The 27,500-nt window shown below is 35.3% G+C and overlaps 1 protein-coding gene across 2 annotated transcripts in view; it reads right to left on the bottom strand.

The window, feature by feature from the left end:
- grid1 (glutamate receptor, ionotropic, delta 1) overlaps window positions 1-27,500 on the bottom strand; it is a 344,889-nt gene that overhangs the window by 62,158 nt on the left and 255,231 nt on the right. For both annotated transcript variants that reach the window (XM_015374599.1, XM_015374600.1), the window contains exon 5: window positions 1,463-1,516. In XM_015374599.1, coding sequence (XP_015230085.1) covers window positions 1,463-1,516 — 54 coding nt within the window. The remainder of the gene's footprint in view (window positions 1-1,462; window positions 1,517-27,500) is intronic.

The following is a 27,500-nucleotide window of genomic DNA, read 5'->3' as shown; positions in this document are numbered from 1 at the left end:
GGTGTTTGTGGTAAAAATGAGAAACAGATGGCCACTTCCCTCTAAGGGCAAAGGAAAGCAGTCGTTGCTATGGAAACACAATGAATAAACAAAGGTATATGGTCAAATAAAACTATTTGAGAGGACCTTCCTTTTCGCAATTCATGACATGTTTTTTCTAATACCTAATATGTGATTTTCTGTCAGTGTGACAAAGATACAGCAAACCAGAGGAAATCACATTTGGATTTTACAGGTTTCCCCCACCAATGTACATGTTACATCTGCTGCCAAATTCCAGCAAGCCTGCAATGATGCAGGTTTACTATTTAAGTGCTGAACTGAAATAGTAAGCTACTACCGGCTTTAGGATGGTCCTTAATATGGCGGACCTTCCACAGGAACACGCAAACGAAGGGATAGTGCTTAGGGGCCGGTTTGAGAAGCAGCCATAGATTGCCCGAAACTTCACAATATGTTAACACATTATTCAGTGCTAAAGAAGCCCTGGTCAAGAATTTAAAGAATACACAGTACAGCACTGACTTTTTAGAGCAAACATGTTGTGTGGAACTGAGCTGTCCCCTCAGCTGTCATTCCAAAACTCATTTACAAAGAAAGAGCAACCTTTTGCAGCAGAACATTCACTTTACTAGGTTAGTAATTGTCATCGAAAATAAATAGAAATTTTAATGGGAGAAGTGTTTAATATATTTTTACTTAAACTCAAGATGAGTTTGGAATGACATTATCATTTGCTAGTATTTTTCATTTAAAGCTTTGCACAGAACATTAGACATTAGCTATATCCTCAGCCAGCAATAAGCTTTTTTCTTTGCAAGGAAAGTTTCTGAAGGTTGTTCTTAGGTGCCCTTTTAAGTCATTTATGGAACATGGTGGAAATCAATCACTGCTTATTGTTCAATGTTTTTTAAGCATCTATAGGATATCCTGAGCTGTTTGCAACCACAGCAACCATAAATTACAGAGGTAATGGTGGAAAAAGGGGGTGTGCTTTTGAAGATATATGACAGATAGTATTTTGTTTTACTCAAAATCATCAAATTGAGGAAATATGTTCTAATTGTACATGCACCTCAGCTCATTACGTCACTCTCTTGTACGTCTTAACATGCCAATCATCATTAATGGCAATTAGTGCCATTTCGAGCTGCATTCAAATTACTGAATGCATTTGCTTCGAGAGACTGATGAATCTGTATATGTTAAAGGGTCTACATCCTGCTAAATTAACTTTTTTGAGATTTTAACTATGTTATAAGGCTATTCACTTATCAAAATGATGCACACTGGTATTTTTACTTGATTCATGCATATTTGAGTAATCCTTAATCTCTCCTTTTCCTGAATATTTATATTTGCCTATACTGTAGTTGACTTTGAAATGTTTAAAAATGCATGATATAGCTTTTAAAGTATTATTGGTATCCAAACTCTGCAATGTGTGTGTTTAGGGCCTAACCTCATTTGCGTAGACCCAGTGACTGTCCTTAGATGCAAGGTTGGTTTCCACTGCCTGCAAAAAGAAATAATCGAAGATTAGTAAGAGAAGCAGTGTAATGGGAGCAAATTGTAGCAAGCAAAACTCAACAATACAGTAGAATGATAGTATTAATCCAAATATTTAGATAAATTAGCTCATAGTCAAACAACATTCTTTAAGTTAAAGTATTAAAATTGAGGGTTCATGTACTGGTATTCTAATTGAAATCATTACAATAAGTTCAGTGTAAAGCTTATGTCCCATGTTACTTTTAGCAGAGTATTGGTGTCTCTTTGCAAAAAATATTAACATGAACATCATATTGAATGAGTTGTTTTTTTTTTTTTTTTCTTGTATAGACTCTTGAATCTCTGAGCTATCAAAGGTTTGATGAATATTGCTATAAGAATGTTCAAGCGCTAACAACAATAAATTTGCATCAGCTGCGAAAATGAAATACACTTGTGAAATTCCACAATACATTGTATCAGAAAATAGTGGAGAGGGACATGGAAAAAAAAAAAAAAACGATAATAAAGAACATATCAAACCTCAACCAGCCATTTAAACTATTGGCTTTAATGAGATAAGCCATATTTACCTTTATTTTGAGTATGGAGCCTTAACTACAGATTCACTTTAACTATATACCAAGTCTAATGGTAAAGAACTGCACATATATCTATATTTGGTTAATGATGATTATTACCCACAATGCCTGTCTGCTTGTTGGAGAATGAAACATTCCTATTCTGTGCAGAATTTTCTTTTAACGGAAGTAATAGGGTCAGGGAGTAATGTTCAGTTTAACTAGGAGATATTTTTTTCAATGAATTTCTATTTGTGAATTAATCATTGCTTAATATGGACAACTTAGCATTTAAAGTAACAAATACAAATCCTTTTTAAAAAACTGTATAAAATGTTATACACATATTTTGTAAAGAGTTAAAATCTATTAAAGGCACATTGATGCTTTTTTAACCTTGGTAACACTTTCAATGGAAACACCTAAACTCAAAGACACGCACTCTGCAAGTATTAATCTTTCCTTTTATTATCCTGCCACAGTCCTATCAGAATGTTTCCTTTCAGAAGTCAGAAGCCATCTGCACAACCAAAAGTCTTCTTTTCCAGCTGAATTTTACGTGACAAAATCAGATTTCTCTAATCCCCTTGCTAACATCTATGTAAAGCGTTTAGGAAAGAGAGCAGGCAGTGTGGGGGACGGGGTGGGGGGGCTGAATGAATGCATACAATAACCTTAAATCCTTTAGACCAGGTGAAGTAATCCCATAAAGAACTTTTAAATCCCAATATATCAATGTTAAGATTGTGTAAAGGTTCCATCTGTCATGTTGAAAGGTCAGAATATTATTGCTGTAGTAATACTAACAATATACTACAAGCACAAGTTCTAACTTTTGGTTTCTGACATTAATCCTGCATGTTTTGAATTGTTTTAAACAATCATATTCTGCCATGTATTTTTATAATAAGGTCATGCCTTTCCATGTTTAAGATTGTGTGGTCAAGTGTGCAACTACTGTATATTTCTTTTACTAAAGGAATATTGATGTCTAGTCGTTACATCCAAACCTGTTTAATGTGCAAATTGACACACCTTTTTAATATAAAACTACTCATCATGCAATTGTGATACATTTCAGTATAATGTACCAAGAAAATATTTATCATCCAGGAAAATAAGCTGAAGGAAAATAATTCCAAAGGTTTTTATGAACATATTAAATAGGTGATCCCATACGGAGGTACTGTTGAAAACTTTCTGCCAGATGCTAACATGTGCAAAATAAATGATCTTCTTCTGAACTCCAATACCTGCTGCTGAATTTGGCTTTTAACATGTCTAGAAATATAAAATAATGGGGCACTCTTTATATATGTATAGATACATTTATGAAAAATTAAGAACTGGGTGAAAATAGTTGAACTGATACAGTGACAAAATAATAACCTAGTTTAAATAATCTTGATACCTAAATGTTTTTTTTCATTGAGGGCCTTTTTGTTTAGAATTAAATGAAAAACATTAAGACATCCGTAAAACGATAATTTGAAAATACTGCTGCTTCAACAATGCTCAAATGTAACACCATAAAACCTATACATGTGATTTAGTATGTCATTGGCAATCTTTTCAAGTAAACAGAAATTTAAATGGTCATCGAAACCTTAATACCAATTAAAGACATTGCAATGAATTGCATTGCATTGAATTTCCATTTTGTAATACAAGATATGGAGAAGGATCTAAATAGAGTTTTAGGATACTAAAGTATTTGATTGAAGACAACTGAGCTGAAATATGCCGTTCACCCACTTGTTAAATTGTAAGCCTGTGTGAATCCCGTGAAGATATAAGGCGAACAGGACAGAACTCTTGTTATCCATTATAAATTAAAGCCGTTGGAACTTTTTTGATCTCAGAATTAAAAGCAATAGGGATCTTGAATTCAAGAGAAGGAAGAACAAAGACTTTGTGGAAGATCACAATAAATACAGGTAGTTGTAGCAAACCACAGAGGGAGCAGCTATACATGATATAATTTTTTTTTTAAGTAGAGAAAATTGACTTTAATATTCAATCTGTCCTCTTAGTAATAGACATTTGCTGATGTTTAAAGTTACCTTTACACCAATATCTGCTCTCGTTATCTTACATTTTTGCTTATGATTAGCACCAGCCTGTGTGGATTTAGGTGCAACACAGAGTCTATGATGAAAATGATGTTGTGAAATATACATAACTTGTTTTTAAAATCACTGCATTTGTCATTAATATAAAATTTGCCTTTGATGACAACTGTAGAGTTGAGATAAGACATACACAGAGTCAAAATGCTGGTGAGAACTGGAGCAGAGACTGTATTTTGTTGTTGCTGCAAGAGTTTTTGTGTTTTTTAATCAAGCTGTGCTTTGCAGCCGCATTCATTTACAACTGACAACAATTTCATCCAGAGGGTCTGATTATTTTGAGTCTCAAAGCCAGTACTCTTGGACATTGCTCCTGAATTTGTCCTCCTCACCAGCATTATCACCACAAATCTTAATTGTATTTTTTATGGGTTTGAGCTCAAGATGTCACTGCTGTCACTGCTTTTATCTTGGATAGACATTTTGCCTTGCACTGATGCCTTACTGTAGGGTTCAATTACAGTTATAATTATTTGGTCACTCTAGGCTTCTTCAACTGTGTTGTTGCATCTCTTTGTGCTGTAGAGCACATATAAGAATGTCTACATCTGTGGTGTGGAACAAGCAAAAATCACCCCTTTAATGTTATTTCCTTTGTGCTCAGTTGCAATGTGTTGGACTTGTTTAACAGTTTTTAATCATCTTTAGACATTTTTTTTTACTGAATACCAATTAAAACATATAGTACAATATCTCTGGTATTTTGGCAATATTGTTTGATGTCTTAATCCTAACAATATTGCCATGTTTTTGTTAGATTTTTTTATCTATAATTAAAGTAAAACAAATGCCTCAGTGGAAAAATAAACCTGTCTCCTTGTATTTATGAAGAACACATAATTGTTCCATTAAGGGCTTAGTCTCTGTTCCAGTCAATTCATTGTGACTTACATAAAAGTAAATTGACAATCGACAATAATTATGACTAAATGTGTGAAATCTGTTTTTGACTTGAAAGGCCGCTCTTTATTTCTTTCTCTCTCTCTCTCCCTCTCTCAGGCAAACCTTATTTGTACTTTTACAGCAAATTAAAGCACTGAGTGTAAGAGAAGAAGTTTTAGACCCTCTGGTTAAAAAAAAGAGTAAGAGCAGAGGTTAGGCAGCGATAACTGGCAGGCGGAAAATATATATTTTATGAAAACGGAAGGTTTGTCTTCAAGCAAATTCATTGTGTATCTAATGTCAAATAAAGAGGAGATATTTCTCACAATTGCAGTGATGAGAACGTATAAGTGAACTCCTTCCATCTGTGAATAATCTGTTCATTCTCCCACATTATGATAACATCTCTCAAATCCAATCTGACATTGGTGACTATTGTCTGCCTAGATGATGAAACTGTGACATTTCAGAGGAACAACAGTTCCTCGAGGAAAATTAATTCTTCCAGGCAAAATCTGTCAGTTGGCATAATGGTAAAGTCAAGTATAGTGGTTTGAGTTAGTTAATGCAAACAATACCAGCTGGAACTGACACTTTACACTCAAAAGAAAACAATGCTTGAAATGTTCTGCATCATTTCACAGGCCAGCTAAACACTGACAATTTCAGACACTCTGAAAATGAACCATTGTAAAGGAAACAGTGTTTGCATTCTGATGTTCAAATACATATGCTCTGATGCAACAAACATGTAATTGACCTGTCATTTTGGAAGACCTCATTCTTTGCTGCATATTGTTTTCTTAAGTACAATCCTGAAGAGAGAAAAAGCCAAACATGTTTAGAGCAGTAGGGTTGTGAAAATGCAATTAGATATGTGAAGTCTTAAATCGAAATGCAATGACATTACAATTTACAAGACCCTAAGGTTGGCTGTGTGGGAATTTAACTTCTCTGCTATTCTGCTTAATCTATTCTTTTCTAATTTCAAGTCTGTCAAACTGAGAAAGGATTTTCCTCTTTGACTAGAATGCATTAAATTGAAGTCTAAAATCAATGTTATTAGATAGATCCTATTGGTACCTATAGGTAGAGTACTTAAACTGTGTTATTCTTCAAAATCCGGAGATCAAGTTGTTTTTTTCCCTCATGGAAGCAAGGAAATCATCTGTAGACATATTTGACGTGCTATACAGCTGATTCATGCAAAGCTTAGCAACAGTTGTTTAATTGAAAACAAGCAAAGATATTTTAGAAATAAGTTTGCTAAAATTGACTATAGCATATTTATATCAGTCTATAAGAATTAGAATATAAAACAATATACCAAATATAAGAGAGCAGCCACTGATATTTTATGGTCTTTACCAACTTGTATAAGGAATAATAGTGACAAGGATCCACCATGAATATACCCTAGGGAATGTAAATAATCACCTTCAATTTGAAATTTCCAAAAGACCAATAGTTTAAAATCCAACATGTTCCATGACAATTGGAGACAAGTCAGTTAAGACTGAGCAAGATAACTGTACTGTTTTTAGCCTTATGTTAACTATATCTTGTTCTCGGAACACTGAAGAACTATAGAAATATATTAACATGTGCATTATCATGTACATGTTAATATATTTCTATATCTTGTTCTCGGAACACTGAAGAACTATAGAAATATATTAACATGTGCATTATCATGTACATGTTAATATATTTCTATATCTTGTTCTCGGAACACTGAAGAACTATGGAAATAGTAAGTAACACCATCCTTACTACTGTAAGTAACACCATCCTAAAGTGAGTGTTGTCAATGCTACCTTATAGCCTTTGAAATGTGCATTTACTGACAAAAAAAAAAGAATTATTTTAGTCAGGGAACTATCAAGCAGAAAATCAGCTGACTCCAGTAAACATTAAGATTTTTAAGACCATTGCTACATATATCCTAAAATACCTGACCCATGTTAGAAAATATCATGTGTAATAAGACTAAAATAACATTTGAATGAAAACATTGTTTAATTTCAGCTAAGAATGTATTTCAATCATATCTGCATTTCACTCATTCCACATTTAGACATTCACAATCATGTGGTTGTCCGCCAATGTAATTTAAAAACAACTGTGGTAAGACCAAAGACCATGATTTTTACAATGATATGATATATATGACCTGAAACTGATACTAATCCACATGAGATAAGAAACTATCTTGAAATTGCAAAAAGAGACCCAGGGCATTGACACAGACTAAATCCCTAAAAGAACAGCAGCAACATCTTCAAGATACAAGATACAGTTCATGTGCTTATGCTGAACATGTATCTGCTAAATGGAAATACATCTTTCTACTCTAGAGGGATTTGTGCTATTTGAGCCCAAACATAAAATAGCAATGAGCCATGGTTTCTTTTGCTTAGTCTGAAGATACTAGATCCCCTAAAAACTTGTAGTTACAGGGTTTTTTTTTTTTTAAAGATGGTGATTTCACTTTCTGCAGAGCTTCTCTACAGAGAATTGTGATATTGCAAGAGCTTATTGAAATTATGAATGGTAGCTGTAATAAAAGATGAAGGCATTCCAAAAATAGTGTTCTTTTGTTTTGTTTTTTTGCTAGTTTCGAGGCATCTCAGTCACTGGGAGTTATTAAGAACTGGACTTATACACATCTTATTTTAGATGTTCAATTTGCAAAAATGCTGTAAACATCCAGCTCACCTTTCCAGGATAAAATGTTGGCATGTTTGCTGGTTGATAAATCCTGCTTTTGTGCAAATCAGTCTGTAGTTTAAGGGTTAAAATTTCTGCATGCTATAAAATTGGTACATACAAACTACTGCTTTTGAAAAAAAGGTCCCTAAAAACGTTTATTGAATAATTCAAGTAAGCTAGTGATTCATTTACACAAATACCTTTGTAAGATTCAAGCATTGCAAAATAATCACATATAAATCACTGCATTCCAGCTGTGTTTTTTTCAACCAGCTTGTTTTCTCATCCACATAAGGAATATAAATTTGTTCAGATCCAAGAAATCTCTTTCTGGTGAACATAACAGTTTTTTCTTTATTCTTACTCACCTCCTCTTTTTGCCCCCACCTTATCTTTGAAGTCAGTATCAGCATTTGTTATATTTGAAGCAATTCACTATAATTTTAAGGTCAGATTAGTGCACATAGCAACCAAACTTTTTTGTTAAGTTTTGGAGACTGACTTTCTCTGACTCCTAGCAGTGATTAAAGGAAGAGGGACAATGAAAAGGTCTTAGCAGCAGACACAGCTCTCAATGTTTTCTGTGATCGGGTCTCACAAAGTAACCAGGAAGGAGTAATGAGGTCTGTCATAAAAGATTCACCACAATCTTTTTGACCCCAGCATTACCACTGTTGCTGTGGAAACACACTCTCAGACCACTTACTCTGCTCTATTAACTAAGCTTTAAACAACAAAAAACAACTAGCCGTGGTTTGCAATGGTGGAGCAATTTAAACAATAAAAAGGGGTTGTACATATAAAATCATCAACATCACTTACAAATATTTTTTCTTATCCCTTAAGAGATAGGGCCAATGGTAAAATCAATAGACTACTGCAAATCTTGACTGAATTTAACGTATTTACTATTCAAAACTAGACTAGCCCTAAAAGAGGATAACACAGGCTTGTCACATTAAAAAACAAATCATAACTCCCTTCTACAATGACCCCCCCACTCCACACACACACACACACCCACACACAAACACACTCACCATGGGCTACAGCTCCAAACAGCCTGAATTCAAAGATCTCTGAACCTAATGAGTATTACCCAGCTTACTACACCTGTGAGATCTATTTGGTGGGGTGAAAAGTACTCACTGATGTTTGTTCACCACCTACATCATAGAGCCACGTTGTATTAATCAGCAGACAGGTCTGGCAGCCCGAGATAATCTGTTACCCACCGGCCAGATCTAGTTAATGGTTGCTACTGCCCTCACACAAGGGCAATTGTTACTTGGGTTATTAAGATTTTATTGGCCAAAAAGCCCTTAAGGGTGTTGTTTTAAGTTTGGCTACAGGCAACCTTTTAATACCTCCTAATGATTTTATGAACCATGCACCAAGTCTATTTTACAACCATTAAAGAAGTTAATATAGTGACTCAATGAATCCAATGTCCACACATTTATATAAAATTACAATGCTATTAGCAGATCTGAAGCAATACAATTAAGCAGATATTAAAATTTAAAATCCAAATATAAATTTGCACTAAACATCCTAACTCTGTCTAAGAATGACTACTAAGGAGAGGCATTGGATCATTTCAAGGAGCAGACAGAGCAGTACTGAATATGGAGTCAATGCTGGCAGATGACTCTGAGTGTTGTAGGTGAGTGACTCATTCAATCATTGAAGGTCCTTTTTAGTGTGGTAGAGCTCTGATGTCCTGGGCAGAGTACCAACACAGTGCCAACACAGCTCACTGTTTGCACATCATAATTTACAATATTTCAATATGATTTTATTGGATATAGTTGAGTTGCATGGATGAATGGGTGAAAATAAAGAATCACTGTGTTTTGGTGAAAGGCTATGTACCACACCCAACATAAAACAGACGAAGCAATGACAAGAGATGTCTCAGGAGATTAGAAAGAATATTATCGTTTAATTCAGCCCCAGATATTTTCATTTCAATCCAGTTCAATTAAATTCTGATAAAGAAGAACCATTGTTGACCCTTTTTCACCAAGTGGGAAGTTTTCTAATTCCAGGAGAGGTCAGAGGAACTACGGACTTTTTTTCTGAACACAAGCTCCACCACCTCCTGTTTGCACCTCCTGCACCTGTTTGCAGATTCGAGGTGTTCAGTCCTCTTAAGTCTCCCGTAGTCCACCATGACCTCTTTGATCTCATTGGAGTTCAATCTAAGCCTGTTCTTGATACATCACTGTGTCAGACTGTGGACCCTTGTCTGTAGTAGGTCTCATTATTGTTAGATATCAGACCCACAACAGTGGCCTCATGCTCAAACTTCACAACTATGTTTGAGAGGTCAATGGCTGAGCAGTCATGTATGAAGAGAGTTAAGAGGGCAGGGCTGAGAATGCAACCCTGCAGAGTGCAAGGGTTGAGGATCAGTGGGGCACGTTTTTGTCAAGACAGTGGTAAGAGCTGAGATGAAGTTCACAGAAAGAATCCAAAGAAAGATGTTAGGATGCTGTGAATGTTTTAGAGCTATGTGAAGGGCTGATGAGATGTGAAGTATCAAAGGAGCATAGAAAGTATGTTTATAGAAGGAAGGAAGGAAGGAAGGAAGGAAGGAAGATTCATGAAACACCATTTAAATACCATACTTTTCCAGAGTATTTAGGAAACCATATGGATTAGGATATACACCAGTTGCCACTTTAACCTACTAACATTAACTATAAAATTGTCAGGAGTTGGAATACAGTGTTTGTATTTATTATGTATTCACTATGTAGCCATATATAAAAACTTTTTTTCAGCCAACTTTCAGGTTAAATAGCTTCTGATAATACAGAGTGAGAGATAAAAAGTACCAAAAGCTGAAAGAACAGTGATAATATACTGTGTTTCCCCCAGATTTTTTTAGACGATTACTTCTTATTGCTGGAGTAAGATGTGAAGTGTGACTGCCACATCAATTTTTGTGTAACCCAGATGCTACGATAATTTCCATGCTGGATATGTGTGAAACAGGAATTTGTTCTTCTTTGACTACCAAGAAACATGTGACTATAAGCAGAGTAGCTGTGATCTGTAATGTAGTAAAGGGTATGTATGTGATTCAATAACAGGATTAAAACTAGTGTGACTTTTGAATATCATAACAAACTGAAGAGCTCTGAAACAGTTTTGAGAATGCTTTTCCAAGGCCTTAAAAGCCATTGGGCTTAGTCTTGTGGGGAAATGATTATACTTGCTAACATTGTAATGTGTGTAGAAGTATTTGGGGAAGTGTTATAATGATGTTGCCAAATGTGCTTCAGTAGAATAGTATTATGTTATTTTCAAACTTTCCTTCAACTAATTTAAAGAAATTTTTGAATTTTCCAATCTAAGCTTTACATTATTTGTCAAAATAAATTAGCTAAGTCACAATATTTTTGGTTCTCTTCCTTATTTAAAACAACACTCTTCATTTTCACACTTATAAACAAGCATCTAAATCCAAGTGTCTTAATCTTAAAGAGAAATTATTTTGTAAATCAAAAAAAAGGACTAATTCTTAATTGTCTGTGTTGAAAAAAATGACCCAAATGAACTCAAATCTTCAAACTACGGATGGAAGGTGTTTGGTCAACCATCTAACTAATCCTATATAAAATAAATACTTGACTGGTGTCTCACTATGAGTGCAAAGTTGAGTTAGATTTTAAAAAGACAATGTCATTTGCTGCACCATCCTAAAGGATTAGCAAAATATAATATTTTTTTCACCTGTTGAGAATTCTTTATATAAATTCTTAATATTTTACATTTTGATTTTAATATGAGCATGGGGTGTGAATTTAGACTGGTTAGCCAAATCAATAGCTTGATTTATTAACCGGCTAATATTAGCTGGTATAACCAATAGATAGAAATTTTAATACTACATTTTCCTTAAATGCTGACTTTTAAAAATAAAAATAAATGGAATATCATGATTACTAATAAATATATTAATTTCTTTATTTTTTTTTTATTAACTCTAAAGTAAGTCACTAGTTCCTCCAGCAAGATGAGTTTAAAGTCAAAGCATTCAAGATATAGAAAAGTCTAGATCACTTATTGGTGGAAATGGATCCAGTCAGATGCATTCTGTCTTTTTCTTTGATAAATTTAAGTTAGATTAAAAATCTTCTGAACTGCAGGAAAGTTTATCCCTTTATGGGGATCTGTCTTTGATTTACTAAGTAAATCCAGACAATTTGAACCCCATCAGTTTACGCCACAGATTTGTCCTGCTAACTTGAATAAATGTTTGTAAGACTTTATTTGTTGATATTACAATAAACTCTCTTTCCTTTTTGGATTTGTTAGATTTAAACTCATGCACTCTTATGTGAATTAATTTAACATAATGTGAACATGTTAGCATACTTAGATATTGAATCATTTTGTATTTTTAATGCATGGATTTGTGAAGCTTATGATTTATGACCCATTAGGGGACCTAAGTGCTAGGCCCCTCAAGCTGGGGATCTTAAGGCTGACTGTCCTACAGCATTGAGGAGGCCTCAGATATAGGGTATGTTTACAAGGAGTAAATGACACCGAGGAGGGCAGAGAGGATCATAATAATATCCAAGAGCTTTTTAAATTATGAATTAGGATACTGTAATTCAAATAATACTGTTGGGTGGGTTTTTGCCAGTTGGTCTGGAAGCGTTATTTCTACAAAGATCTATGTATCAAATAAAGTGCTTGATTTTAACTCTCTGCCCCTATTTTTCTGCTTTACAAAAATTTAAAAAAATAAATAAATAAAAACAAATGTTACACAAGTATCAGCTGAAACAACAGCAAAAAATCTTTAACAACAAATCAAGCAAAATATAGCTATTGGAGGGAGTAGCATGGCTGCTAAAGTCAATAATGAATTTGAACTCATGTATGTATCTGCCATTGCCAAGACAAAAGAAGAGAATGCTGATATCGGCCCCAAAATATCAGCCAGCCATTCAGTCATTCTTCCTCAAATTTATAGATATCATAATTGTGCGTAGAGAAAAGTACAAATACATTTTCTGCCTTTCACTGGCTTGTACTGCAGTCAGTCTTTCACTCTAGTCTGCTCTTAACACTGGGCCCAAGCTAGGGATATCTGCTTCCCCTGCTCACCATTTCCCATATCAGTCTAATGACAATAGAAAACTGCAAATGTTTAATTGACAGCTAACTGACAATATTTATCTCTGTAGGATGTAAGAATAGAAGAGGTCTAATTAGGAGACGAGACTTCTGATTGGCTCTGTCTTATAAAAAAAATACTGAATGACAAATCAATTTTTAGTTTACATATTAATGACCCTTTGGAATGCTATTTGAAGGGTCTTGAGAGCTACTGTTAGCTTGCAAGCAATGGGGTTGAGACTCTTGGTCTAGGTCATCTTGTATCAGAGTGACAGCTCATTCCGATGCCTCATACTGTCAGTAAAAAAAAGCAACTAAAAGAAACGTTCAGTCTCCTTGTAAATACTCTAATGAAAAAGTAAAATCTCATCCTAAAGGCCGGAAAATGAAGACACAAACAGAACCACATTGTCTGGACAGCCAAAAGGGAAACCCTGTGGTCTACCAAGAACACCCCTCTCCACTAATAATCCTGCCTATAAACACCCCGAAGAGAAATGGTAGCAAGTTCGAAGAATATCTTAAAATACATGTTACACCATCTCTAGAGCCACATAAAGAACAAAATGTGGACCCGAAAAGAAAAACAAAACGGTCTCTGCAATTCTGAAAAAAAAAAAAAAAAAAAACTTTCTACCCTTTTTAATCTGAAGTTAAACCTCTGTCCAAAACTTCCTTTCAGATACGGTACAATACATTTTTCTAAGGGAGACTTGATAATTTTCATCTCTAGGAACAAGGAATTGACTCTTGAGACTTCTATCAACAGTTCTATTAATGCCTCAAAGAAAGCATGTAATAAATACTACTGTGGTTTAATAAACAGATACAGACCTTGATTGGAATTGTTTCATCCATCTATGTCTATGTTTACCCTTGCAATTCAATTCAGAAAGCTGCCCACAATGCTGGTGAGTGATTGATGGTCTTTGATGTGAGTAAGGTAGGGAGAGTTTTCAGAAGAGAACATTAAAGTACTGTAAGTAATAGAAAATCAAAAACTATGCCAAAACTTATGTTTTGGCTTATGGCTTTCTTTCTTCCAGTATAAAAGTAAGCTCATACTGCCTATGTTCTTTAGAGCAGCAAATAGGAACAGTTTGAAGTGAAAAAGCCTGGGTACACAGAATGAGACTACAAAGACCATACAGTACTACAACAAAGTAGCAAATGCCAAAACAAAATGACAAATATGCATATTAGACAGAGTACATTATGGTGGTGAATTGTTTTCTAAAACCTCCTAAAATACTTTTTTATTTTAATTGAAATATACAGAATGTATCTAATAGATCTACATTCCTGTATTTCTCAAGAAAAATGTAGGTAATATTTTAAGCATTTGAACATTGGATATAAGGAACAAAGTTTCAATGCCCCCAAACGCCCTCATTGATCAAAACTAAGTAGCATAAATGGGCAAGCAAAGTAAACAGACAATAATGTATCAGAACAATTGTAGGAGGTTATCTGGGGCAAAGATCGCCTTGAATCTCAGTCTAATTAATCGAGAACAGTATGAGACACGTCTTCTTATAGCATCGTGGGAAACCGAGAGGTGCAGAAGAGAGTGGGAGTGTGAAAGTTTAAGGTTTTGACATGACGTTGATGCCAGAACACCACCATCATCAAGGGAGGTTTAAAGAGGAGGAAGAAAAGAAGAGGTGGTAATGATGACGCTGCTTCTGATAAGAATGTTCAGATATACTATACTCCTACAAGATATATCCTGCTGGGGGAAAATGTGTTTTATGTCAAAATGATTTTAAAAGATTAATACAAAATAAAAGGATAAAACATATTCACAAACTTTCTTCAATATGAAACAATTTTCTATTATAATTTTTAGTGAAAGTGATTTTTAGATACTGTGTAACTGATCTTTAATGCTAGGCGTAAACACGATGGAGTGATCTAGTTGTGCCAGTACAATTCTGATAATTTAAACGTAAACCTTTTGTGCATAGCTGGACATTTAATTGAACTGCCACATAAAAAAGTGTTACAGCCTCTTTTATAAGGCAGCCCTTCCAAGGATGGCCTTAGAGTTTGGGGTACCTAAGAAGACTATCCTGATGAATCTCAGCAATTGTGGCATTTTTATCTTAAGTTGGGCACTCATGCAATCACCTCGACAGGCTGGTTTCCAAGGATGCTGATGAATGAGAATTGAATTTGACCAAAACAGGCCAAAGCGCAACTGGATGATGCCAGAAACTTTCAGGATGTCAATTTGTGGGTTGGATGAGACTGAAATTGAGTTGTTTGAGCAGAAGGATGTATATTTGGATGGAGGAAATGAGAATCATTCCATTTTGAGAATGCTTTTCCAGGAAATAGGAAAAAAGAGGAATCAGTGGTAATACATCCTTCAACTAGATATTGAAAAATCTTTACAGAATTGGGACAAAATGCCAAATACCCAATGGAAAATTCCAAACAGCTCTTAGAAAATAGATTTCCAGATTTGTTCCTATTTCAGGAAATCAAATCTAACTTGTATGAATCAAATACAAGTGCATCTCACTAAATGAACACTACATACAAACTTTGACTCCTTTTGAATTTATTTGAAACAACAGCCTCTATGCATTCACAGAGGGATCTGTACTCTTTCTGAATATGACTTTATAGTAGTTCAATAGTTTAAATAAAGATAAGCAGAATTTTTTCAATATCACAAAGAACCAATCTAAATATACCCAACAAAGAAATGTTTTTCTATGGCAATGGGTAGCTCACACAATGACATGGCAGCTGGTTAACAGACGGTGGCTGCATCTTCCAAAACAAGCATGAGCTCTTTAGTCATTGCTGATTAAGTTGCCTTTTGAAGTGCACTATATCACAGTGGGTAAAATGGAAGGAAAACAAAAGGATTTCACAAGTAACATGGAACTAAGGCATTCAGTGAAACTTAATGCAATGCAGGAGCTGCAAAACATATTTAGTACATCCTTAGGATATGTGCTAAAATGTAATATTTCTCGTGTCAAACAACTCTTTAACCAGAGACTTTGTCAGTAGCATCTAACTGGGTAAGAAAGGAAAATACAGAAACTTAGGTCTTTAGTCCAAGTTTTTCTTTTTTTTTTTTTTTGGGATAAAAGTAAATATTGTATTTTATCTGAACATTAAGAGACTCCATCAACAATCAAAGGTGATTAAGGTCCAGTTTAAAAAATCAGCGATGATAGAGGGGGCCATATCATTTGCAGGTGATGCTTCATTGTGACAAGTCCCAACTCAGAATATTAGTTTACCAGGAATTTCAGAAGACGATGCTTTCCTCTTGGGACAAGCTTTCTAAAAATACTGATTTCAATTTCCAGACGGATTGCTGAAACCACATACACCTGAATTAATTACCAGTAATCACCGCGCTTGACTGACAATCAACTAGGCCAAATCCAAAGCCCCTAGACATGCATAAATTGTTCGCAAGAAAAAGATGAGCTAAACTGCACAGTAAATAAAGTATCCAGACCACCTTGAACACTGTAGCAACAGAAGAATTGTATCACAAAGCAATGTCACAAAGCATTGATGCCGTACTTAAAGCAAAAGTATCCTATAGTAAACAACTGTCAAACTAGACTTAACCTTTAACATGATTTACCATGAGGAAATAATGTACCTCCAAAACATGATTTAGAGAACCATGTGCGTGCGTGACGAAACAGAAATAAAACAAAACACTGTACTAATGTAAATGTATTTAAAGAAAGGTACAAAAAAATATATTTTTTAAACAAATACATGGAAGAGAAAGTATGTAACAGAGGACATTGAGAGATAAATCTATAATAAAAAACGGTTGATTGTTATACTGTCACTAACTTAGTATGTGGTATGTATTGTATATATTTATTTATGGGGATACCTTTTATGATTTCACTTTACAAGGATATATATGCAGAGTATATTCAATTTTGTGATTATATATTCATACGGATACTTGGAAAATGTATATCTTGTGTATTTTATAAATGTCTATTATGTGGTTGAGAATTAAGCATATTTTCTAACTAAGCTACTGTATTTCTATTGTATGTGCAAATAGTTTCACTGTTTTTTCTCTTCTCTTTGTGTATGTATAAATGTTGGAAATAAAATAAATTATATGTCTACTCTGGATTTAGCAGAGCAGTCACACAACATTTTTACAGTGTTTTCACATACACATCAAAATAGTAGAGATGAGCCAAAAAAACCTTTTGGGTAGGTTCTTATATCTTAGTGAAATCTATAAGTCTGTCTATTAGGGTGTGTCATTATTTTTTGTCCAATCCACACATCATACTGCTTGCTCTTCACGGCCCGGCTATTGCTATAGGCCTATGTGGAGAAATGTACTTGTTACATCAGCTAAAATAGTCAAAGAGAAGAAGAAGGTGCCAAAGGAAGAAAAGGTGCCAACGTAACAGGCTGCTGCTTGCGCAGCGCCATTTTTTATTTTTTTTTCAGTCGCTTGCCGATAATTTCTAACCCCAGGCATGGCTCTAGGGTGATGTCTCGGCTCTGCCATATGGAGTGACATTGCGTGCCTCAGTATTTTAGTTGCATAGGGCAGAACACCTCTTTCTGTGACACATGAACTAGAGCCTGTTTGCCTTGGGTGACCCTCCCAGGGGCATTGAAGCCCCTGACAATGTATCATATGAGAAGTGAAACCCCTCCATTAGCATAAGGTGGGGTTTTAAAGATGGATGATAAAATTAATATAGTGCAATATTCTTTTCATGGGTTTCAATTTTTGGAACAATGACATATTCAAAGCATTCCTAGTTCAATAAGCTTTGCCTGTTTTATGGGCACTTTCAGCGCAATTTGCTTTAATACATGTACAGGAGTTGCAAATCGCAAATTCCCTTCATTTTTTTCCCCCCTGTTCACAAACTCCTGATAAAACACAGTCTTAGGCTATTATTAGACATACAGTACTGTAGGTAACACCTGAAAAAAGGAAACAAATCCAATTTAGAGCAATTAAAATGGTAACAAGCACACAAGTGCCACCTAAAAGGAGAGCATGTTTTCCTGGGTAGTTGTTTGGCTCCGATGGTAAAGAATAAAATTTCTGTCAGTGCTCTGGTAGCAACCTCAATAATGTCTATCCTGCTTTATAGCAGGCACAAGCTTTTCATTACACCTGGGGTGCAATTTAATTTAATCAGGCTCATCAGGATCAATAAATGTGTCTGAACTGTGACTTTCTGGGGCATACCGTCTGTTAATAGGCCACAATGATTTTAGACTGACCATTTCCAAAGCTTATATATTTAGTTTAACTATCTGCTATATCAGGAAATAGTTTTAAGCTAGATAAGCCACAGCTATGCCCTAGCATGTACAAGTATAGCTCTTGCGCCTCATCAGATGTACAGTATCAAAGAAAAAACATAGTTTGTGATTCCCTTCTTCATTCTTCCTTCTCCTTTCCATACATTATAAAGTAAACAGCAGAGGGAGGACTTTGAGACAAAGACAAAAAGGGAGGAAGGGAGGAGATGGGATCCTAAAGCTGAGCGGGCGGAGTTGTTGGAAAGAAGAGGGGGGTGCATGATCAAAGCCTATATTTTGAAATCACTTACTTCTCCATTAGTTTGATTAATGGGGCCAACTTCACAGGCAGACAGAAGCAAGGGGCTTGAAAAATGATGCAATTACTGTTTTTTGAATAGGAGGCTGAAAAGGCCTGTTTGAAAGAAGGATCTGGAGGAGATTCTACAGGGCATCCTGGACAGAAGACCTTCTCCATTTTATTCATCCATCTCTGTGCTGTGCCACACACCCTGAAGCCTCGTGGCACTACTATAACCCTTGCTCTCTAAGACGTCTCTCATCAGGCTCAACTGCATGCTTCACTGGTCACCTCTGGGTGAATGTATTGGGATATAAATTGTGATTAATATGCATCTACAAAGTCTACTAATGTTAGTCACATTACATTTCCTATCTAGATGATACCCTTAAGGCATTGTCCATTACATTCGATAGCATCATGTTGAGACAAATTTACAGCAATACTGTTCAAACACTCAGTTTAATTCATAAAACTGATACTATGTGAGCCCTTAGTGATCTACCATAACGTAAAAGGCATAAGTGCTACTTGAGATACTTTATTTAGACATTTCAAAAACAGTATGATAATGTAACAGATTGGATCACACTGGGTTTAAGTTACTATGTATCAGTTTTGAGTTTTTTACTTTTTTAATACTTTATTTTAAAAGACATTTATTTAACTTTTTAAAAATGATTATTACAAAATCTATTTTTTAACATTTTTTTAAAGCCCTATATTGGATTGACCAATCAACAAGCCAATTGTACCTGATCATTTTTATTTTTTATTTTTTGCCTGAGTCGCTTAACTGTATTAAAACTAGGGGTGTGCAAAATAATCGTCATGATGATGCATCGTGATTCTAATTTTCGTGATCTACTGCATCGATGCTTGACGCCAAGTATTGAATATTAATTTAAAAAATGAATAAATAAAATTGCCTGAATGTTGGCGAACATCAGCCAAAAACAAGTGTAATACAACTTCCAGTCCAGTAGATGTCGCTGCAAATGTGTTGACACATGCTGCCTTGTGTCACAAGCATTTCCGGCCGCGGGATACTGTGCAGAGTCCTTCAAAAACAAAACATGGAGGAGAAAATATTGCAATGCATCGCAATAATTCAAGTATCGTGATGCATCGTGATAGAATCGCATCGTGGCCTGTGAATCGTGATTTGAATCGAATCGTGACTTCTTTGGCAATACCCACCCCTAATTAAAACCTCCCCTTTTTTTTTAAATTGGTTATGATTAACAAAATTACTATATGTTTCGATAGATGCCAAAATAATGAAAACCTTAGCAGTAAATATCTAAAGCCCCTACTTTGAATTTAATGCACACAGATTTTGTGAATTAATGCAATTTTGCAACTACTAAAAAGGGTCGGAAGTCAATGTTTTTGGCCAACTGCCACAGAGGTTTTTAACCAGCAAAATTTTTTTTTAGGCCTATAATAAAGGTGAGCAACTCAGAAAATGCTTTCGAATAGTTCAGGAACTTGTACAGAATACACATTAAAGTGCTGTTGGCTTATTAAACAACTTAATCTCATTTATGACTAGACCTACATAATTACAACTGTATTTGACCTGACGTGACTAGCATTTAAAATTGAAAATTACAGAGTTAAAAATCAGGCAATCATCTCACTGATGGTCTCATTTATTTAGTTAACGCCCAGCTGCAAATCTAATTAACTGTATTAATGTTTCTTTGTTGAATATGGATAGTGTTTATATCCATATTTAACTGTTTTTTAAGATTTTACAACACATTTTACCTTTACAAGTCTAATGTTTTAATAAAATGTTTAGATAAACAACAACAATCATTATAACAATAAGGTAAGTAACAGAATCTAAATCATTTTTCAATGTAATGTGAAGGTCAGGAAAATATAAAAAAAATAAAAATATAAAAACAGACTAAGGGCTCTGAGTCCTAAACAGAGTAGGAAGAGAGGAAACTCTGAAGACACTCTGCTTCCTCCAACACTGCAAAAGCTGCTGAACTTTCCACAAGGTCTAATCTCAGCTTCTCCCAGTCATGCATACAGCAATTCCAGCATTCCATCTCCTTTATTGTGCCACCAGCCATCTCTTCCCACTTCGTATTACAAAGTCTTTTTAACCGTTTTTGAATCGTCCCCCTACTTATCTTTCTCTTGGTCGATTACAGGCTGCTGCCTCTTCCAACCAGATATATGTCAGCACATTTTGTTTAAATAAATGTACAAAAAAGAACTGGGCTTGTGTTACATACAATAGACTATATGTGATTGATCAACAACTGCTTAGTTATTGTAAAAAGTTTTCATAAATTGGAGGCAGACATAAAACAGACTTTACTACCAAAACAAAATTAATCAGCCATGATATTAAAAGGGAAATTGTGAACATCATTTAATCATCTTTGGGTAAACTTTTAATATTCCTTATGGCCCAGATTCATCTACTTTAACATTTATATGTGTTGCTGCTGGCAAACTGACTGGTTTGTTTATATTCAGCTCTGCTCCTGGGATCATTATTACTCATTCTCCTCATGTTCTCTACAGCTTAACCCCTTCTCATCAGTGCTCATGCTTACTACCTGCTTTCCTGTCTATTTAAGAGACCTCAAATCATTTACTGTTGTCAACTTATTTAACAGCCTTACAGTGTGTAGATGTCTAGTGTTCCACGCCTTATTGTGACCTTACTCTTGCCTCATGAATAACATGCCTTTGCTTTATCCTCATCGAAATATTCAGAGTTTTCTGATTTCTGAAAACTGACCAGGTTTTTAACCTCTGATCAACTTTTCTCACCTTCCCATCAAATACAGATTCAAACCTCTTCAACAATGTTGTTGATATCTGGTTGAATATTGGGTCCTCTTTCTGATTTATTACATTATATGCATAAGAACTACTAGAACATGAAGTCGCCACTCGCCAAAGTGTTTTGGAAGCAGTCCAGTTCTGTGTCTCTGAGGTGAATGGGTTTTGGACAACATGTTCATATCAGCATAAGAATAAAAGAAAATAACAATGTGAAGATTCTAGTTAAAGGTGGAAAGAGGGTTTAATAAGATAAAATAGGCCTCTTCTAATTGTCTGAGGTGAATTCACTTAGAAGAGTTTTATGCCAGAACACTGTAAAACAAACTTCAGCTCCCAGCATGCATTTCAGGTCTGACAGAATACCAGAGATCATTTAAGGACAACAACCACCATCTGTCCCTATGTCGCTGCTCTGGAGAGGAAGAAACATAGCTATTTTCCAACACATTGGTGAACCTTCGCCGGCTGAATCCCTCAGACCACTTCTCTTATTCCCTTTGAAGACAGAGCTTGTAAGCTTAGAGCCAAAATGGAACATCATCAGAGTCTTGATTGCCGCCTCGGTCAAGCGTGCCAAGAAGAACCACCTCTGTTATCAGACTAAAGGGGAAGCCCCAGGATAAATACTTTGAGTAGAAGAAAGTCTTTAGAGTTAAAATTTAATTGAATTTGCTTTTACCAAGCAAAATACAAAAAACAAGCTGTCACTTCCTCCATCACAGAAACAAAATGACCACATCTCATCGAGCTGATAGCTATGGATCAAAGGAAAGCTAGGAAAAATGGTTCTTATGCAAGAAGTGTTCCTACAAACAAATTGTTTAAGTCATCCGTATGTGTGATTAGGAGAAAATGCCGCATTTACAATTTTTCTCATATTTCTAATCTCAGATATTAACAAATTTTATGAACAGTCAGTTGTAATCAAAACTTAGTTTTTAACTAAATGGCTACATTTGTTACTATAGTACTTAGAGGCAATTGTTCATTTTATTTGGCTAAATGAATATCTATTATGCTACTCTGGAATTATAAATTACATTTCTATTCAGTTTTTATCACTTCACCAACAGCTGGCATGTCGGTATCCAGGGGACACTGATTTGATTTGTTGTTTCATTAAAAGAAAGAACAGTCGGTGAGCTCTAAGACAGATCAAGCTACCATTTAAATAACATCTTGAACAGAAATAGGATAGAAAGTTCAGCAAATACCTGTATTTCAGCACCATTCTGCTGCGTGAAACAGTATAACATGCATTCAGTTCACTTCTGGTTGCCACCTTGGGTTTGTTATATCACAAAATGTGGAATTTTTGAGTTTTGGTCTGTTTGAATTCGTCCAATCAGAGTTTTGACATTAACATGTTTATGCTTATTAGTAATATACTGTAAAAAAGATAAAGAGTATAAACAAAGGATGACAGACATGGTTTGAAGATATACAGTGCATGTTTATGTGTGCATTAAAGGAGATTTTGCAGAATGTTGTGTCGTGTTAATGACGAACCTCTTGCTTCCAGCTGTAGTTTTCATTGACGGTCCGGCTTTTGCTAGAAATGTTTTTGACATAATTTTTGGATCAAATAATTCTTAGTTTTGTTTCTATAACAGAGCAACCATGGCATTTAAGCTCTAGTGAATTAATCCTGGGTGCTTGGATTTTCCTAATCCTTTAATTCTGCAGCTCAACTTTCAGTCAAGAGAACTTAGATCTCCAGACTGTTAAAGCCTCTCTTCTTTGGTCTTCAATGCCATTTTTGTGAATGAATACTGTCTGTCAAGCGCTGAAAGTTGTAGCCTTATATGGGATTATTAGGGAAGTAATTAAGCAGATATGAAACTCTCATGCTAGCGAGGTAGAATACGCACAGGTGGAATGCATCGCATTTGTGAGGATCGTTTGGCATTGTTTTCTGAAGTTAGGAACGTTCACTGACTCGTAGGAGCCCATGGTCTGAGAAGATAAGAGAAATGTTGTTGCATGAGGCCCAATGCTCAATTCGATTCAATTGTGACCCCTCATTCTCTTTAACTGCAAACTATAGAGAGTGGTAGCCTCTGCTCAAACCCTTTCATCGCACCAAGCAGAGACCCAGCTGTTGTGAGAAGTGCCTGTGCAGTCTGCCCTTCCCTTGAGCTTCAAGCCACTGAGAGCTGAGCTGCCATCAGAAGTCCTGTTTGGTTCCCTCTTGGAGAGAATCTTAATGCAGCCTGCACTTCCCTGCTGCAAACAGACTGAAAGCCAGGCAACCTTGCTCCCCTTTCTCCCCAAACTGCAGCAGCCATGGACTGTTGCTCTCCCTCTCTGCTACAACCATCATCAAGGCTTAAAGGACGGCACCGGCTCCTGGATAACTCCAACCACTTTACAGATAAGGCTGTACCTTTCTTTATTTGTGTCTGGGCATTGGCTCAGTTAAATGTTGGTTTAATGTTTTACTTGCCCAATAAGGAGTTTGTTTTAGCTTTCTGTTGGATTTAGATCTGTTCTTTGTTGTTTCCTACTTTTTACTGAGTGTCATTAGCTTGTTTTCTTGGATTTTAAGAGTTTTTAGGAAATGTGTGCAAACTGTGGAATTTAAAGAAGAAAAAAGTTTTCATTTTTTGTAAGTTGAAGCAATGTTGGTCCAATTGAACTACACAGGGAAGGATCTGTTTTTTTTTCTTTTGTTTTTTCAGACAAGGAGGAAAAAGCAAAAACAAAAAAGAAACGTTCTTATTTTCATAGAGCATCTTTAAATTAAAAAAAAAAAAAATCCGTTTGGATCGAACTGCATGTTTTGGATGATAAAGTAAAGTGGTACTGTGGGACAATAAAATGGTTTGAGAGAACTCACTAGCACCAAACCTCAAAACCTGAAAAAAAAAAAAAAATAAATAAAAAAATAATATATATATATATATAATTTAACAAAATTTATAATTTAAACATAACCACGAGGTTAATGACAGTGTCACTTGTTGGGGAGGACTGGCAGTCGTAAGCCTCCTCTATCAGCTTTGAAAATCAGTATCAGAGCTGACCACCATTTCTGGAACATGGTCTCCTGAAGAGACAACGAAAGTAAAATTTTTTGGTCACAGTGCAAGTTTATTGCCGATGTCTGACATTATAAAATGATATGAAAAGAATCTTCCATTCTAAAATAGAATGGAAGGATTTAAAAATAAAAGGTGTTGCAATTTCCAAACCGAAATGCTAAGAGTCAACCTGATTTATATTTACAGGATAAAAGAACAATGAGTGAGCCATGGTTCAAAATATCCTGTCTTTTCACAAGCATGAAAATTGTGCATATAAAAATGCTGATTTTGGCAACCTCTACTTGTTTTTTTTTTTTTTTTTTTATAATACCTAGGTCATGTGGGGCTATTGATGTATAAAACTGTTGTAATTACACATTTTTACAAAAAGAAGGAAAATGAGAACATTTCAGAGTAAAGAAAACATAACAAAATAATAAATCCAACTGTTTGCATGTCAAAATGAACTGATCATTGTTATTTTTACTGATAAGACTGAAAGATAAAATGATTAAACACTAAAGTTGCTCTGAACTACACATCAATCACTGTCTACTAGTTAAAGAACCTACCTCAAAAAATAAAAAGAATACAAGGAGAACTTGTCAGATTCACAATATTAAACTTTTCACGCATTAAACAATCTAACTTAACTGAAAAGAATAAAATAAAAATTGCTTTCATTGCATAAAGGATGTGAAGCCTTTAGCTGAAACATTTTTTTCAAACTGTTGGTGCGGTTAAAAATAATCAAAATAACAAGACAGAGCTACTCCCCTGTTAACTATATTTGGGATCTTTTGCAACATGCAGGAAGAAAATGAATGGATGCACATTCTGAAAATTGGTCACTGGCTGCAGCCTTGGGCTCTGTAAGGAAGGACTAGAGAAGGAAAGTAAACATAATGGAGAGTAATGAAATCCTAACATCTGTAACTTGGAGGAAGAAATGTCTTTAAAATGTTATACATCTAAACTACTCTGGAAAGAAAACATGACAGGCATTTAATTATGATTTTTGTTTTTTGCATAATTCTGTCAAACTCTGCAGCTGAAGTAAAATCTGTCCCTTAAATCTGGACACATTCACTCAGTAATTCTCATCAAAACGCTCCATGGATTTGAACCGAATTCAGGGTTCTAACAGATCACGCAGTTTCACTCAGTTCTCAAAATCAAAAATAAATGTGCTAATCCAAATGCAGGAGCACTCACAGCCCTAGAAATCTCCCACTGGCTTGCTGGCAAAGCTCTTCTCTGAACAACAGGTTTATCCAGTGAGGTACTGATGACTTGTAGAAATAACAGCTTCATTGAATAACTGAGGCAGTAGCCATAATTAACATGAATACGATACACTGGTACTTGAGTGTGCACATTTTTTTTAAATAAACTTCACAAAGAGGTATTTTTATAAGCTTTTTATGGAAAGAATAGCCTGTCAAACAACAACAAAAAAACAATGTTAGCAAAAATTTACAAGCCCTATTTTTTCATTATCAGAAATATATTTGCTCAACAATGCATTTTCTATTCCATCAGTATGATGCATCAATTTACGGGTACTTTTGAACAATAGAAGGCTTCTCAAGCTCTTTGCAGGGGGTTACCAAACTTTTCTTTCTGGGCTAAACATAATTAAAATATTTTTTCAGTCTTGTTAAGAGCTTCAGGAAGTCTCCATGGCCAACTGATTGAAGAAACACTGCAAGTTATTCAACAATGTCTTTAAAATTATTGTGAGCTTTATTCCCTCTTTACAACGACCTTAGGAATCTACAAGAGTGGAACTGTTACTATTTATGTTCATCTCTTATCAGCAAAGCATGTCCGCACACAATGCAAGTACTACAATAAAGCTTATAGAACTTCAAGAGGCAAACTAGCAGTAGGTTGATAACTACTTTATTAATGTTTGATAACAGGTTTGATAATGTACAGCTTTAAATAATAATGAAAAAACAACAATAACGACCCCTTTTTCATCATTCTGCTTCATTCTATTTGTATTCTCCCACTGTGCAGAATCTGTTAGTTCAATCTCTAACGTTATGCTTTCTGCTTTTTGTCACAGTAGCTTCACCTGGTCTGTTCCTGTTTGGCTGTGAAACCATCCTGGAGAGAAAATAAGCTCTGCTGCTGTCATCAACACCTTTTTTATAGATGTTGGAGATCGGCCTGTTTTTCAGTGTAGTCCTGTCTCTCTGACTGTGACCGGCTGGAAGTGCTCTCTTCATCCTCTGGCATGGGAGCTGGTTCGGAGCTCATCTACCTGGCTGTGTGTTTCCTGGACGGGGCCGCCTTTTACAGCTGCCTTTTGTATCTCTGCTTCTGTCTCCTTGAACCCCAGTGGGCCTCACCAGATGGCCGCTCACACAGAGCCTGGTTCTGTTGGAGGTTTCTTCCTGTTAAAAGGGAGTTTTTCCTCTCCACTGTCACTACAAGCGTGCTTAGTGTGAGGGATTGCCTTCGAGTCGATGCAATCAAGTGATTTTCCTTAGATGGAAAACTTTTAATCAATTTGACTGTATGATCTGGTTGAACTGTAAAGTTCCTTAAGATGACATGTGGTGTGAATTGGTACTATACTGTATAAATAAACTGAATTGAAATGAATTGAACCCTGAGCTGTAGTTAGTGTTGTGTTTATCATGGCTGTCTTAGAACCAACCAATGTGAATTGAAAAAAAAATAAAAAAATTGGTGGGCTGCAACATGTATTTATTCTGTAGTGTATGCCAGCTTTTTTTAACAAAGCAGCAATAAAAAGTAATGGAACTACATTCAATGGGTGTAGGTATACATTACAGTACCTACTGCAACAGCTAATTACTATTAAGACCAAACTCTAAGAAGTTATTAAGATGCATGATTGGTGCCGCTTGATGTTGGACCCCTGAACATTAAAAGAACACACTTAATCCATCAAGCAATTTAATTTTAATTTTATTGGGTATTTATTGGGCCGTATTGTAGTAAAGTTGTTGGTACTTATGCATTGCAACAAAATGGTACTTAATTCTAGGGTACTCACATTTAATGATGTCAACAGCAATGAACTACTCCAGAAACCTTTGAGAAGTACCTCAAATAAAAATTGTTGCAACTCTTCAGTGAATCATGTTATTTGTGTTTC

Source organism: Cyprinodon variegatus, unplaced genomic scaffold (genome assembly GCF_000732505.1).
Source record: "Cyprinodon variegatus isolate N-32 unplaced genomic scaffold, C_variegatus-1.0 Scaffold106, whole genome shotgun sequence".
NCBI lineage: Eukaryota > Metazoa > Chordata > Actinopteri > Cyprinodontiformes > Cyprinodontidae > Cyprinodon > Cyprinodon variegatus.
This window is presented reverse-complemented; position numbering and strand designations above follow the sequence as displayed.